This window comes from Hypanus sabinus, chromosome 17 (genome assembly GCF_030144855.1).
Source record: "Hypanus sabinus isolate sHypSab1 chromosome 17, sHypSab1.hap1, whole genome shotgun sequence".
Lineage (NCBI taxonomy): Eukaryota > Metazoa > Chordata > Chondrichthyes > Myliobatiformes > Dasyatidae > Hypanus > Hypanus sabinus.
Window position 1 is genome coordinate 15,843,765 of NC_082722.1, and position 16,639 is coordinate 15,860,403.

At 41.7% G+C, this 16,639-nt stretch overlaps 1 protein-coding gene and 1 long non-coding RNA gene across 3 annotated transcripts in view; one reads left to right on the forward strand and one right to left on the reverse strand.

Annotated features, from left to right (window-relative positions):
• Positions 1-3,867: 3,867 nt before the first annotated feature.
• On the reverse strand, positions 3,868-12,489 carry LOC132406714 (uncharacterized). The gene is made up of 3 exons (XR_009516227.1): positions 11,717-12,489; positions 9,333-9,466; positions 3,868-8,325 (listed from the first exon to the last, which is right to left on the reverse strand). It is a non-coding gene; the product is annotated as an uncharacterized LOC132406714 (long non-coding RNA).
• A 105-nt stretch (positions 12,490-12,594) lies between these two features.
• glg1a (golgi glycoprotein 1a) overlaps positions 12,595-16,639 on the forward strand; it is a 180,395-nt gene continuing 176,350 nt past the window's right edge. For both annotated transcript variants that reach the window (XM_059992598.1, XM_059992599.1), the window contains exon 1: positions 12,595-13,010. In XM_059992598.1, the coding sequence (XP_059848581.1) occupies positions 12,621-13,010 (390 nt within the window). In that variant the 5' untranslated portion in view covers positions 12,595-12,620. The remainder of the gene's footprint in view (positions 13,011-16,639) is intronic.

Below are 16,639 nucleotides of genomic sequence, written 5' to 3' on the forward strand. Positions count from 1 at the left end.
AGGATAAGTGCCAGGAGGGAGATCGGTGGGAAGGGATGGGGGGGACGAGTCGACAAGGGAGTCGTGTAGGGAGCAATCCCTGTGAAAAGCAGAAGGGGGGGGGAAGGAAAAAATGTATTTGGTAGTGGGATCCTGTTGGAGGTGGTGGAAGTCATGGAGAATTATACGTTGGACCTGGAGGCTGGTGGGCTGGTAGGTAAAGACAAGGGGAACCCTATCCTGAGTGGGGTGGCGGGTGGATGGCGTGAGGGCAGATGTGCGGGAAATAGGAGAGATGTGTTTGAGAGCAGAGTTGATGGTGGACGAAGGGAAGCCCCTTTGTTTAAAAAAGGAAGACATCTCCTTCGTCCTGGAATGAAAAGCCTCATCCTGAGAGCAGATGCGGCAGAGACGGAGGAATTGTGAGAAGGGGATAGCCTTTTTGCAAGAGACAGGGTGGGAAGAAGAATAGTCCAGGTAGCTGTGAGAGTCTGTAGGCTTATAGTAGATATCAGTAGATAGGCCATCTCTAGAGATGGAGACAGAAAAATCAAGAAAGGGGAGGGAGGTGTCGGAAATGGACCAGGTAAATTTGAGGGCAGGGTGAAAGTTGGAGGCAAAGTTAATTAAGTCGACGAGCTCAGCATGTGTGCAAGAGGCAGCGCCAATGCAGTCGTCGATGTAGCAAAGGAAAAGAGGGGAATGGATACCGGTATAGACTTGGAACATGGACTGTTCCACAAAGCCAACAAAAAGGCAGGCAAAACTGGGACCCATACGGGTGCCCATGGCTACACCCTTGGTTTGGAGGAAGTGGGAGGAGCCAAAGGAGAAATTATTGAGAGTAAGGACTAATTCCGCTAGACGGAGGAGAGTGGTGGTAGAGGGGAATTGGTTAGGTCTGGAATCCTAAAAATGGTCTATGCTTTTATTCTTTCTACCAATGTGCATGACCATACACTTCCATTTGCTGCTACTTTGTCCATTCTCCAAATCTGTTCCAGTCCTTCTGCAGCCTCCTTGCTTCCTCAACACTACCTGCCCCTCCACCTATCTGACTTTTCTTGTCAGCCACGGTTGCGTCACCCTGCCTTACAAATACTTTTTTGGGATGTATCTATCCTGTGCCTTCTGAACTGCTCCCAGAAACTCCGTCCATTGCTGGTCCACCATCATCACTGCTAGTGTTCCTTTTCAATCCATTTTGGCCAGCTCCTCTCATGCTTCTGTAATTCCCTTTACTCCAGTGTAATACTGATACATCTGACTTTAAACTTCAACCCCCCTTCTCAAATTGCAGGGTGAATTCTGTCATATGATGATCACTGGCCCTGAAGGGTTCCTTTACCTTAAGTTCTCTAATCAATTCCAGTTTATTGCACAACACCCCATACAGAATAGCTGATCCCCTAGTGGGCTCAATCATGAGTTGCACTAAAAAGCCATCTCATAGGCAAATTTCCCTCTCTTGGGATCCAGCACCAACCTGATTTTCCCAATCTATATGGACATTGAAATCCCCCATTTGTCAGGCAAGATTTTCCCTTAAGGAAACCATGTTGACTTTGCCATATTTTATCATGTGCCTCCAAATAACCCGAAACCACATCCTTAACAATCGACTTCAACATCTTCCCAACCACTGATGTCAGGCTAATTGTTAGAGAAGTTAATTTGCAAAAAAGTAAGGGTACAGTGCCAAGACTGAAGCAATTCTTGACGTAAGACAGGAAGATAAGCATGCCCAGTAAACCACAGACCAGTTAGCCCAACATTGTTGACATTAAGAAGTATGGTTGAAAATAGAGTAACTCTAAGGTTCTGAAAATGAATAGTCAGCATGGAAATTGCCTTGAAACTGCAGATAATGGAAACCCTATAACAATAGTAGAAATATCTGAAGGATCATCAAGTCAGAGGGCATTTATGGAGAGAGAAACAGTCAATGTTTGGAGCATTGGCCCCTCATTGACAGTGAAAAGGAAGTTTATTTTAAGTTATAGCAGGGTAGGTCATAGAGTCTCAGAAGTACAGCACAGAAACAAGCCCTTCAAATTCAAAGCCCATCAAGTCCATGCTAAAACCATTTAAATTGCCTAGTCCCATTGTCCTGCACCAGGACCGTAGTCCACCATACCCCTGCTATCCACGTACCTATCCAGACTTCTCTTAAACCTTGAAAATGGACTTGCATGCTCCACTTGTGTTGGCAGCTCATTCCACACGTTCACAACCCTCTGAGTGAAGAAGTTTCTCCTCGTGTTCCACTCAAACTTTTCTCCTTTTACCCATAGCCCATGACCTCTGGTTGTGGTCCCACACAACTTCAGAGGAAAAAGCCTGTTTGCACTTATCCTATCTATACCCCTCATTATTTTGTATACCTCTATCACTCTCCCCTCAATCTTCTACATTCTAAGGAATATAGTCCTAACCTATTCCTTATAACTCGGGTCCTCCAGACCCAGCAACATCCTTGTAAATTTTCTCTGATCTCTTTCAACCTTATTTACATCTTTCCTGCAGATAGGTGACCAAACCTGCACATAGCTCTCCAAATTAGGCCTCACCAACATCTTATACAACTTCAAATTAACATCCCATCTTCTGTACTCTATACATTGATTTATGAAGGCCAATGTTGCCAAAACATAAAAACATAAGAAATAGGAGCAGGAGTAGGCCATCTGTCCTGTCGAGCCTGCTCCATCATTCAATAAGATCATGGCTGATCTGGCCATGGACTCATCTCCACCTACCTGCTTCATCACGATAGTGGAGGAATCATGGATGGACATACGGAAATGGGAATTGGAATTAAAATGGGTGGCCAATGCGAGATCCTGCTTGTTCTGGCGGACAAAACGTAGGCGCTCAGCGAAGCGGTCTCCTAATCTACATCAGGTCTCACTGATATACAGGAAACCACACTGGGAACACCAGACACAGTATATGATCCCAACAGAGTCACAGGTGCAGTGTCACTTCACCTGGAAGAACTGTTTCGGGCCCTGGAAGGTAGTGAGGGAGGAGGTGTAGGGGCAGATCTGGCACTTATTCTGCCTGTAAGGATAAGTGCTAGGAGGGACATCGGTGGGAAGGGATGAATGGACAAGGGAGTCATGTAGGGAGCAATCCCTGTGGAAAACAGAAAGTGAGAGGGAGGGAAAGGTCCTTGGTGGTGGGATCCTGTTGGAGGTGGTGAACGTTTCAGAGAATTATGTTCTGGACGCAGAGGCTGGTGGGGTTGTAGGTGAGGACAAAAGGAACCCTACCATGTTAGGGTGGCGGGAGGATGGGGTGAGAGCAGACGTGCGTGAAGTGGAAGAGATGCAGTTGAGGGCAGTGTTGATGGTAGAGGAAGGATTTTGGCCTGAAATGTCAATTGTACTTTTTCCATAGATGCTGCCTGGGCTACTGAGTTCCTTCAGCATTTTGTGTGTGTTACTTGGATTTCCACCATCTGCAGATTTTCTGTTTGAGGCAGAAAGCAGATGACACTTTAGTTCCCAAGACCTATTCCCAAGTCATGCAAAATATTTAAACCTTAGTGCTGATGCACCATCAATAACTCTCGGAGACGTGAGTCGAGGTAGGCTTTTATTAGCTGGAAGAAAGCACTGTCAGCAGCAGGAGCCCACCACACAACATCCTGGAGACTGAGGGAGGAGCAGTGCCTCCAATCGCCTTTATACAGGGGTCTGTGGGAGGAGCCACAGAAGCAGTCAGCGGCGGTGGTGGGGGTGGGGGGGGGGGGTCCAGACAGGTATATGTAGTTCACCACAAGGGCCAAAAGCATCAATTTTTAAATTTACAAATTATATTATGAGAGAGAATTTAATATAGAGGAAAACATCAATTGTCCATTTGGCTAGTTTATTGCTCAATTTCAATACAGGTGAGGGTGACATATTACATTCTGAAAACAATATTATATCATGCATTATTTGTAAAATATGCATTCAAGGACAGTACAATACATACAACACAAGACCAGATACTTCAGCCCAGCATGAACATCCCAGATCTGGGTGGATCTGATGACAAATCAGCATACAGGAGGGAGACAGTGATGTCATAACAACCACCTCTCACTCAATGTCAGCCAGACCGAGGAACTGATTATAGACTTCAGAAGAGGGAAATCAGAGGTGGAGAGGATCAGCAACTTTAAATTCCTTGGTGTTATTATTTCAGAGGATCTGACGTGCTACCCAGCATGTAATTGCAATTATGAAGAAAGCACAGCAGCACTTCTACTTCGTTAGAAGTCTGCAGAGATTCACTATGACATCTAAAACTTTGACAAACTTCTATAGATGTGTAGTGGAGAGTATATTGACTGGCTGCATCATGGCCTGATATAGAAACACCAATCCCAATGAATGGAAAATCTTACAAAAGGTAGTGGATTTGGCCCAGTACATCACGGGTAAAGCCCTCCCAACCATTGAGCACATCGTCATGAAACGCTGTCGTAGGAAAGCAGCACCCAGCATCAGAGATCCCCACCACCCAGATCATACTCCCTTCTTGCTGCTGCCAACAGGCAGAAGGTACAAGAGTCCCAGAATTCACACCACTAGGTTCAAGAACAGTTGAATAAAAGGGGATAACCACATTCATTTGCCCATCATTGTAATGTTCCTACAACCAATGGCCTCATTTTAAAGACTCTTTATCTCATGTTATTGCTCCTTATTGCTATTTATCTCTATTTGCAATTGCAGTTTGTTGTCTTCTGCTTCTGGCTGATCTTTCATTGATGCTGTTACTGTTCTATAGATATGCTGGGCATGCCTGCAGGAAAATGAATTTCAGTATTGTATATGGTGATATATACAAACTTAGATAAAAATTTACTTTGAATATAAAAACAGATGAAGCGTGGGGTTTGGGGGGTGGTGGGGAAAGAAAACCAGCATTAGAATGTATTTCCAGAAAAAAATAGAGTCAGGACCTTGAGTTAAGCTATTGATACAAATCAGGGTACTGATTTATGGACTGCAGAGGATACGTAGGTCTGGCATTCATAGCAAAAGGATTTGAGTACAGGAGCAGGGAGGTTCTACTGAAGTTGTAGAAGGCCTTGGTGAGACCGCACCTAGAATATTGTGTGCAGTTTTGGTCCCCTAATCTGAGGAAAGACATTCTTGCCATAGAGGGAGTACAGAGAAGGTTCACCAGATTGATTCCTGGGATGGCAGGACTTTCATATAAAGAAAGACTGGATTGACTAGGCTTATACTCACTGGAATTTAGAAGATTGAGGGGGGATGTTACTGAAACGTATAAAATTCTAAAGGGATTGGACAGGCTAGATGTAGGAAGATTGTTTCCAATGTTGGGGAAGTCCAGAACAAGGAGTCACAGTTTAAGGATAAAGGGGAAGCCTTTTGGGACCGAGATGAGGAAAAACTTCTTCACACAGAGAGTGGGGAATCTGTGGAATTCTCCGCCACAGGAAACAGTTGAGGCCGGTTCATTGGCTATATTTAAGAGGAAGTTAGATATGGCCCTTGTGGCTAAAGGGATCGGGGGTATGGAGAAAAAGCAGGTACAGGGTTCTGAGTTGGATGATCAGCCATGACCATACTGAATAGGGGTGCAGGCTCGAAGGGCTGAAGGGCCTATTTCCTGCACCTATTTTCTATGTTTCTATGTTTCTAGAAGAGTGAAGTTGTAACTCAGCTTGAAAAGTGAAGGCTTGGAGGCGATCTTACAGGTCTTTAACACCATGAATGTTTTTTATGTAAAGCATGAATCTTCTTGGATGGGGAGCTGAGTAAGGATAGAAGTTGATGCTGTCAAAATTAAACACATTAAAAAGAAAATTAGAGTAAGTGTAACTCACTGCAGTAGGTTACATTGAGGCAAACTGTAAATCAATGTAAAGGGAGGCTGAATATAAGAACTATATAGATAAAGCTATATAATTAATGATGGAAAGAGACTTAAGGAAAGCATAAATGGACTGACTGGGTCAAATGTGGTATTTTTGGAAGGTGATCTCGATGTAATTCTAAAGATAAACAGCAGCAGAACCCATTGCCCTGCACCTGGTTCACTAATTTGTATTCCATCTTTCATGTGTGCAACACAGTCTCTAATTACTACCGTCATTCGCCAGAACTCTCAGGCAAGCAAACACTGTAATGGGAAGCAGAGAATACATTTTCACAAACAGCATTGTCCATACCATTTTATCTAGGATTTTAAACTGGAAATAGATGCTGTAGCAGCCTCGTTCTAAATATACACACCATACTTCCAGAGAAATCACAACAAAGGGAAACTTACAGGAGAAAGTGAGAGGATTTTTTTAAAAAGGTTAGATTTTTCAATACTCAAGTTTTGTTTTCTCCCCCCTCACTGCATGACTCATTCCCATAGTTGCTTTCACCACTTAAGTTCTATTTGACAACAGATAATCTATTTCCACACAGTTTATTACTCATTTTACTTTTATTTCTTTTGTGACTTTGTAGCTGCTCCCTATTGCTAAGTGCACTCTAAGGTCACAGATGAAGGAAGCTTTCACTCAGAGCCTCAGGTGTCAAATGAGAGAACGCCTCAAGATACTTGAGTCAAACTTCTTAAATGTTCTGCTTGACCATCAAATAAATTCAAGCTTATGACCCAGCTCCCAGTAGCTGATGTTTGATAGTTACATTGCTGTCAATGTCATGCATTTATGAGCTTTCTTTCATCTGATACTAACATTAAAAACATCCTTCCTCTTCAGTGCTCTATTGGAATCTTCCCAATAAAAGGAACTTTAAGAGCTGATAGAAAGACCATTTTCTTGTGTCCAATGTCTATATTTTGTTTGTGAAGCATTGAAGAATGGAAAATTATGAAAATCCTCAGTCTAATAAGTCAAGATCTATAAAGAGAAACTGGTGCTAACATTTAATTGGAACTTTAAATGAAAGGTCACTGACCTGAAGCTTCATCTCCATGCTCCATCCTCTGTATCAGAGAAAAGGAACATGGATGAGAGATAACTGCTTTACAGAGTACCTATGCTCAGCTTGTATGTGTGACCCTAAACCTCCAGTAGCCTGAAATTCTCTTTTCCACTCCCTGTCTGGCCTCTCTACCGTTGACCTCATAATCTCTTCCAATGTAAGCTGAAATTACAGCATGCCACCTGACTTGCTCCATTGCAGCCTTCAGAATTCAAAGCTGAATTTGACAATCATCTGTTTCTGTTTGTGTCTTATGTTTCCAGCATTCACTTTATTCCCCTCCCTCATCTGGCATTTCAAATTTAATTCATCTCCTATTTACACCTCCCACATTAACCCATTGACATCCTTTTCCACTGCACCACCACTGCTTGTGTCAGTATCTTCTTTGCCCTCTACTTTATCGTACACTTTCTTGTTAGTTCTCTTCACCCCTCTCCCCTCGCCACCCCCACTGCTGCCCATTCTTTTCAATTTGTTTCATTTCCAATTCTGGTTAATGTTATTGCTCCGAAACATTGACTCACCACAGATGATGCATGGCCTGCCGAGTAGTCTTATTTCACATTTTCTGCAGTATTTTGCTTTTGGGTGCAAATATAATTATCATAATAGTAAGCAATTTGATTTTTTAAGTATCACTGTGTGTCCTGTACCATTTAATTGTTTTGTACTTGGTTTAGCTTTGATAGGATGACTTTTTTCTTTCTAGAAAGAGTTTTGTCTAAATTACTGAGTGACTTTTCGAGTTAGACATTAGCAACAATGAGGACAAATAGAGTATCAGTTGAACTCCTGTTGTTCCTAATCTGCATTTAATGACCTGAGTATTGAAACCAAATGTCAGTTTGCCGATAGAAATATAAGGAAAACTGTTGATACAGTTAAAGATTTGTACATGGATTTTGGTGGTTGTTGATATTTGGTAGATAGTAAAAAAAACAATTTGTCATTTATAGATATGAGGTGTTATATTGTCATTGAAAACACCGTAACGGAACTATGTAAAAAGCTGCATAAAAACAACATTTATTTATAAGTACCTTTAATGCAGCCTTAACAACATGTCTACTTACAACAGAGCAAAGGGACTGAAAAATGTTCCAATATGAAGTTATGGTTTAGGTGAACTCTTGATACTTCTGCCCTCAACATAAAGGTTTTCTTTCTTTATCTGCTATGAAATGAAGCATGATATTGTGCAGTTAACTGAAATAAAAATTAATAAATCTGACGGGTGACATACAAGTAACAACAACATTGTAGGAGTATCTTCATCACAATTCAAGAAGGGGGCTTTTCACTGCCTTCTCAAGGGCACCGAAGGTTAGAGCAATATCAACATACTGCCACTGTCAAATACATTGTCAATATCCTGTAAATTAATAAAGCAAAAAAAAAGCCAAATGTCATAGAGTTTTATATAACTTAGCGAATTTACAGGAAGAATATGTAGGACAATTGATTAAATGGTGTGCTGTAGGTAGCTTTCAATGTTAATACCCTGTTGTAATGTCTAATTAAGAACCACATTGTGGCTAATTGATTAGTAAATAAAAACATGTAACAGCTATTCCAGAGTGACACACACAAAATGCTGGAGGAACTCTGCAGGTCAGGCAGCATCTATGACAATAAATGAACAGTCACCTTTTTGAGCTGAGACCCTTCTTAAGGACTGAAAAGGAAGAATGAAGATGGCAGAGTAAAATGGTGAGGGGAGGGGAAGGAGGACGAGCTGGAAGGTAGTAAGTGAAGCTAGGTGGGTGGGAAAGGTAAAGAGCAGGATGAGAAGGAATCTGATAGGAGAGCAGAGTGGACCATGGGAGTAAGGGAAGAGGGTAGGTGATAGGCAAGTAAGGAGAAGAGAAGAGGGAGGGGGAGGGGAAAAATTACTGGAAGGAGAAATCGATGTTCATGCCATCAGTTTGGAGGCTACCCAGATGGAAAATAAGCTGTTGCTCCTCCACCCTGAGAGTGGTCTCAACGTGGCAAAAGAGGAGGCCGAGAACTGACATATGGGAATGGGGATAGAAATTAAAATGGTTGGTTACTGGGAAAATTCCTCTTTGGACAGAAGGAATAGAGCAGGACCATGGCCTCCTCTTTTGCCACGATGAAGCCATTCTCATGTAGAGCAGCAACAGCTCATGTTCCACCTAGGTAACCTCCAACCTGATGGCATGAACATTGATTCTGCTTCTGGTAAAAAAATATTTTTCTCTCTTCCTCATCCCTCTTTTTCTATCCTCACTCTACTCCCACTATTGCTCTCCTCTTTGACATTTATATTTCTTTGTAAATATGGAGAGCAAAACTGTACACAATATTCCAAGTGTGATTCCACCAAAGTACAATAAAATTGAAGTCAGATATCTTTACCTTTATGCTTAACTCCTACTCCTTTTGAAATAAATGCCAGCATACCACTTGCTTGTGAAATTGCCTGATGCACCTTCATGTAAGATTTTCATAACTTGTTTAATGCTCTGGATGCATTCCCAGGATCAGGACTGCTGGTGGAATCACAGTTAAAAGGGGCCAATATAATATTATATATTTTAATATATAATGCTATAGAATTTTATATACAGTAAAATCTATAACTGCTGTGCTGGAGGTTTGGCATGAACTCCTGCTCTATCTGCTGATGCACGTTTCTGTGTCAGGAACTTGGTTGAAGATGCAACACTCCCTTTGTTGTCCTGCAGCAAGTAAATTTTGTAAATAATCTCATTGATCCCCAGAATATACAGGTGCAATTCTACACTGCCATCACAGAGAGCATCCTCACATCAGCCATTACTGGTGCAGCATCCTCTCACAATATACAAAAATGACAGCAAGCTGTTAGGTCAGCAGGCAAGGTCATTGACTGCAGCCTATCATCACTGCAGGACTTGAACATGTCCAGGACAAAGAGGTGGGTGGGAAAAATCGTTGTAGACACTACCCATCCTGCAAACTGCCTTAACCAAAAGTTCCCTTCTGGAAAACACAAAGGGTTATTAAAACAAAATTTTACACCATCCTATAAGTTTCTTCTTCCAGGCTAGTTCTAGTTACCTCCCTCACTCTATCAATTACCCCTGTCACTGCACTGCACTGTAAACACTAAACCACTTCTTATAATGCTGTTTACATTGCAAATACATGCTGGTATTTATGTATTTATCCACATTTTATTCCATATTTGTATTTTAATTGCTAACTTTATTTTATATAATTATATAAAGAATATATAATTGTTGAATGTTGTTTTTTTGTTGTATGTCACACCCTGACCAATACACCACAGCAAATTCCTAATACATGTAAATATGGCAAATAAACAATCCTTGATTGCTGTGGTCTGGAGTGAACAACTGAGGCAATGTGCAATGGCTCCCTGTAAGGACTAGTTTTGGTTCAGCTGGGTAAGTGATGTGTCACCCTGGCCTGAAGATCTTCCTGTTGTAACAAGCTTCATAGTGGTCATTACCCTTTAAGCTTGTAATGATCAGAGCTGTGCAAAAAGATAATGAGAAGATAAGGCAGCAGGAGGTTTTGTGAGAGATCATAGGATCTAGGTGCTTCTGACCCCAGCAATAGAACCAAATTCACCAGGCTGACCAAGGGGCAGCCCTGACTCCACACAACAGTCCTGAGTGCCACACCCCTCAGTCTAGCAGTTCCAACACTAGCTCTCTACATGTTCCCCTAGTTTTTCACTCCAGACAGGACTGTACAGTGAAGAGACTGCCCCTCCATTGCCTTGCTAGCACTGGCACTAAGCGGTGGTCCATACCATATTCTTGGTAGAAATGCACAGCTAGATCCTCTTAAAGAACAAATTGAACAATTCTGTGAGTACTTGCTCTCTGGGATCAAGACACCACTACTGAATCAGGACACTGCAAGGTGGTGTTGAGTTGGATCCCAGTGTACTCAGTGTTATTTTAGCTGCTGCATAATCTATTTTTTTTCGTATTGTATTCCATGTGGTTGTACAACTCTGTATCTTCATGAGTGCATCTTGCAGTCTCATCATATGCCAGTTAGGTTTCATATCATTAGCATACTTGGAGATATTGTATCTGGTCCATTCAGATTAATTTAAAATTCAGATTACATATTGTTGAGGATTCCCCAGTAATTTCGCCGTGCTTGAGTTCTTCCAGCATTCTTTTTTTTGCTCTCAATCTAGGCTAGTTTATCATTCTCAATTCCACATTAATGTTGAATGTGGGATCTTACTAAAAACCACCTGTAAACCCAAACACCTCACATCCACTGGTTCTCCTTCTCAGATGCTACTAGAAATATTCTCAAATATTCCACTGGATTAGTCAAATGATATTCCTTTCATAAATCCATATTATTTTCAGTGTTTTTATATCACACTTTTATTTATAGATTCCAGCAGTTTCCCCATTAATGATTTCAACCTAACAAATCAGTAGTTCCTGTTTCTTTTTCTTACTTTTTAAAACTGTGTGTTTGTGTGTGTGTGTGTGAGTGAGAGTCAGAGAGAGAGATGGGGAGGAAAGGGAGAGAGGGAGAGGGAGGGGGAGGGGGAGAGGGAGAGAGAGAGAGAGAGAGTGCATGTGGGGGGGAGAGAGAGAGTGTGTGTGTGTGTGAGTCAGAGAGAGAGGTGGGGAGGAAAGGGAGAGAGGGAGAGGGAGGGGGAGAGGGAGAGGGAGAGGGAGAGAGAGAGTGCATGTGGGGGGGGAGAGAGAGAGTGTGTGTGTGTGTGGGGGGGGGGGGAGAGGGATTTCAATACTTACCTCTGCAGTAACCATTGCAGAATCTATAGAATTTTGGAAAATAGCAACCAGAGCATCCATAGTTTGCACAGTTATCATTTCCAAAACTCAGGGCTATAGTTAAATCAAATCCCCGTGGTTCGTTACTTTTCAGACTCATCAACTTTTCTAATAATATTGTTTTACTAATACTAAATTATTTGAATTCTTCACTTGCACCAGACCCTGGGTAGTTCTGGTGATATTTTTCTTTGCGTTTTCTTCCTTCAGGACAGACACAAAGTAGATGCTTAATTCCTCTGTAATTTCTATATTCCCAGTTATATATCCTCACGTGCAATGAATTTCATGCACTCTTTCTTACCCCGATTTTCTTACTCTAACGCATTTTTTTTCTCTCAGTCCTGATGAAGGGTCTCGGTTCGAAACGTCGACAACACTCCTTTCCATTGAAGCTGAGTTCCTCCAGCATTTTACGTGTGTAGCTTGGATTTCTAGCATCTGCAGATTTTCTCTTGTTTGTGATTACACTCACTCTTCCTTTTTTAACACACCTACAGAAGCTCTGTTTACGTTTTTCTCCAGCTTGCCCTCATATTCAATTCTGCTTTTCTTTGTCGATGTACTGGGTATTTTTACTGAATTCTGCGACATGGCGTGCACTAGAGCAATGGTGCTTGCGGAGTTTGTTGCTGCGATGTAAATGTTTTTGCCCGGTCACTACGCCGAACCCCTTCGGCCCCTTCGGCCCCTCCAGCTCTGAGGTACAGTACCGGCTATTCACCGCAGAACGACCGCCGAGAGTGGGAGGCGGGAGCAGAGCGAGAAGTGTGATGCGGCGGGGGGAGGGGGGCGATGCCAACGTAATTGCGTCATTGCGCCGCACGTTATAAAGGGACGGAGAGGCTGCGGCGGTCACAACAAGATGGCGGCGTGTGGACGTGGGAGTTCTATGTTGGCGGCGGCTGATGGCCGGCTATGGCTGCGGGCCCCAGACTGTGTGTGGGTGGCGGTGATGGCGCTTGTTTTTCTTCACACGTGTCCCTGCATTGCGGACGGACAGGACCGTTTGGTGCAGACGAAACAAGGGGACGGGGCTTCCCAGCCTCGCGGACCGGTTCAACAACAGCAGCAGCCGCCGCCGCCGCCGCAGGGCCTTCCGTACCAAGGCCGGCAGGTGTTCCAGCCCCCGCGGAAGAACATATGGCGGATTTCGGAGGACCCGGCGTGTCATGAAGATGTGGTCCGTATCTGTCCCAAACACACCTGGCAGAACAATTTCGCCGTACTCGAGTGCTTACAGGACTTGCGAGAGGTGAGCAGCGGCCACGGGCTATGTTCGCGATTGAGGGTTGTTGCCTTTTCAGGTACACCGCACCTGGAGGTTGGCGGTGTTCACCTGTATATGTTCCTATGTGGGCAGAATGGGGAGCGGCTTGGCTGCCAGACGGGAATATCCGATGCTAGCGGGCACTGCTTCTTTGTAGGGAATGAAGTTTCAGGTTGGTCGCTATTCGGCCCGTAGGGGAGAGGAGAGGCGATGAGAAATTCCGTACTGAGGTTTGACGTAAGAAAGTTTGAGTGGCAATTGTATGTTGTGGAGTTTTGTCAGCAGCTGGTCATTATTTTGAATGAGATGATCTACCCGTATTTATCTTTTAACAATCCTTGCCTTCTCAAGGTTGTAGTTTTGAGTAGCCACGTGTAACTGGGAATCTGGGTGGGGCAGTTTGTCAAATTAAAAATTCATTCCACTTAACCCGCCTGCTGCAAGTATCTATGGCAATGGGCAAAAGCCTGGAGTAAACTTGTTACCGGGAAAGTAACTTGTTTTGAATTAGTTCCACCTGGATATTTTAGATGTGAGATTGACAGCTTTCTTGAGTTCCACCACACAATTATCTAGAAATGTCACCATTTGTTTTGAGGGGCATTTATTTCTACTTTGTTGTATTCTTTGGGAAATATGTACAAGATTAGCTTTTCAGAACTAATTGTTTACCATTTCTCAGATATAATTCCTCATCACTCACAGCATTTCCCATTTATTTTCTAAAACATGTTTCAGTATGATAAATGGACGGAGTAGGGGTAACATGAGTTATGATTCCATGGTGGGCAGGGGGTATATGATTTCTATTAAAGTTATTTTTTATCCAACTAGAGCTCCTTTCAGTAGATTGAGAATAACATTTGGTGTTATGGTTAGAACTACAGATATGTTTGCATTTGGGACCAGTACCAATTATTTCATCTGGAAGTAACTTGCAGAAGATGTGGGACCTTCATCTTTCATTTTGGTCTAATTTTATTACATGTTGTGTATTGCATTATTTGAACTAAATGGTAGATGTTTAATATCAGTTTCATTTTCGGAGTTAAAAAGGTAGTGATTGGGGAGAATTTCATATTAATTGATACTTCAATAATACTGCACCCAGATTAATGCCACCATTCATTCAGTTTCAACCACAATGTCAGATATCACTTGCAAGATACTGAAATGATTTTGACTGAATTGTGCGTGCAGGTCTCTAGCTGAAGTGAAGTTGTTAGAGATGTCAAAACTAGGGTTTGCGTTTGGAAGCAGGACTCGTTCAGAATCTGCATTAATTAGAAGCTGAAGTTATTTTTTCTAATTACTGTATGTGCTGTATACCAACAGATTTTGGTGGTTGTAGCTTGGTTTTTCAATGCATATTCCATCCCAATTCTGAATATAAAACTGGTAGTATAACTGCAGGAATTAGCTATTCTGTGAGTTGCATCTAAAATATAAATTGTCAACAAAGTCAGTTCATCTTGTCCACGTTTTGCCTGGGGTATGATGTTTTATCTTGTTAAGTTCTGGCAGTTTGGTGGTTGAACTCCTTTTTATTTTGCAGATTTGAGCCTTGTAGATTTGCTTACCCTGGGATTGAGATTCACATAAGTAATATATATAAGGAGAAAAGATTGGAAACTAGCATTCCATGTCAATTCCATTTCAGATATAACTTGCTTGTGACTGCAGTGCCTAGCATCTTGTGCAGTTTTCTGATAGCTATAAAGCATCCTGACATACATGGATTCCTGAATTCTATATCCCCATGTTACACATCCTAAGTTCAGTTCCCAAGTTGGTTTTCCAAGATTCATATTGAAACTGAAGTTTAACTCCTGAGATTGCATGGTGGGATTTTTAACCAATTTTACTCAGGTTGAATATTCTTAGGTAAGGAACTTGATTCTCAAGATGCACTTTCCAAATATGTCATTCTCTAGCAAGCTAGGTGATACATGTTCAATTGGCTCACTGGCACACCTGAAAACTACTTGTGTAAAACAAACTTGTGATTTGGCAAAACTGTTGATTTGTTGTTCTAGCATTGCTTGCCCTGCAGTGCAGTCACCTGGCTCGCTATTCGAGTGGGGAGAACTTTGAACAAATTTCCAGTGGTTTTTGACCTACATTTGTGCACTCTCATCCATTAACTCTCTGTGACAGTGTAGGACTGTGTGATAGAGCTGCTGATTCCAGTTGTAGATGCATTTATGTAATGGGTTCCACATAATGTCGATTGCTTGCTTTCGTTAAGTGAAAACATTTGTTCTTTGCAGATCACTCTTTGTAAAGGAAATGTGGCACTTGTGATTATTTGGGTGATCATCAATACAAGATCTGAACAGGGTCTTTTCTGCAAAACAGGAGAAGAGCTTTCTGGCATTACAATCTAAATTTTTTAAAATTCATAGTAAAATATTCCTGTTGTCTAATGTTTCTTCTTGTCTCTTGCTCCTTTGGCTGTCAGCTAAAGGCAGTGACTCTTATATTAGGTACATTTGCATTGGCTTGGAAATATTCACCTTTCCTAGCTCACTGACTAGCATTACACTTTTGACCAACAGAATGCTTCATGGTGCTTGCTGTCTCCTGATTGATACTTCCACGTGAAATTCAATGTATTCTTTGCATCCTGTAACCCTGGAGCCTCTGAAATTAATTTTGATGTCTGACCTAGTGGTGTGTACATCCTGGCTTTTATGTAAATACACGTTTGGTTTCTGTTTTCATTGTATAGAGCTAGTGAAATATTTTTGATCAAGATGAAAACAAATGTAAAGTGGATCAGATATTCTATAACTAGAAGAGTCAAAATAATTCCAACAGGTATCCAATAAAGGAAGGTAGTTTGTCTAGCTTTCCTAAAGAGGGTGTTGTAAGCACCTAAACAGCTGCTTTGATATTTTTGCTGCATTATAAATACAAAACCCACTTTTTCATTTTGGTCTTATGTATTGATTACTTGGCTTTGATCTGTGTCCACATTCAATCTTGTGTCTGTGGCTATTTTTGCATCTATTTGTGCCATCTGGTTTGTCTGAATTTTGTTGCTTAATATTAGAAGTTTAAAAAAAGACCCTGTAATTGGAATCTCCTTTCATGTTGTGCATTGCAGTGTTAGTTTCACTTTCTAAAAGAAAGGGTTTTCTATTTACTTTGCTTAATGGATTTCTTTTGTCATTTTCTTTCCTGTTGTTTTCATGGTTATTATTGGAACTTGATGTGGAGTTAAGAATATAGGTAAGGCCACTGTCAGATTTGAGATTTCTATTTCCCTGACCACTGTTACAGCATTCCCATTGCCAGAGTTGGAGGTTGAAGACTTCATGAAGACTTGGAATGCAAGACAGAGCTTTGATCTGTCTGTGTAGCCAGTTAACATACAAAATAATTGGGTGCTGCTTAATCAATTAACCATCTCATTGATCTTTTGAATGGGAATTTGGATTAACCATTTTGTAATGCTATTGTATTGTATGCATTAATTAGCTTCATAAATGTGAACTGATGAATTTTCTTTTATTCAGCATTCTTCCACTGTTCAGATTAATATTTTCCTTATTTCCATCTTTTTTAAAAAACACATTAGTCAGTGAAAACTAAACCGCATCAGAATGTGC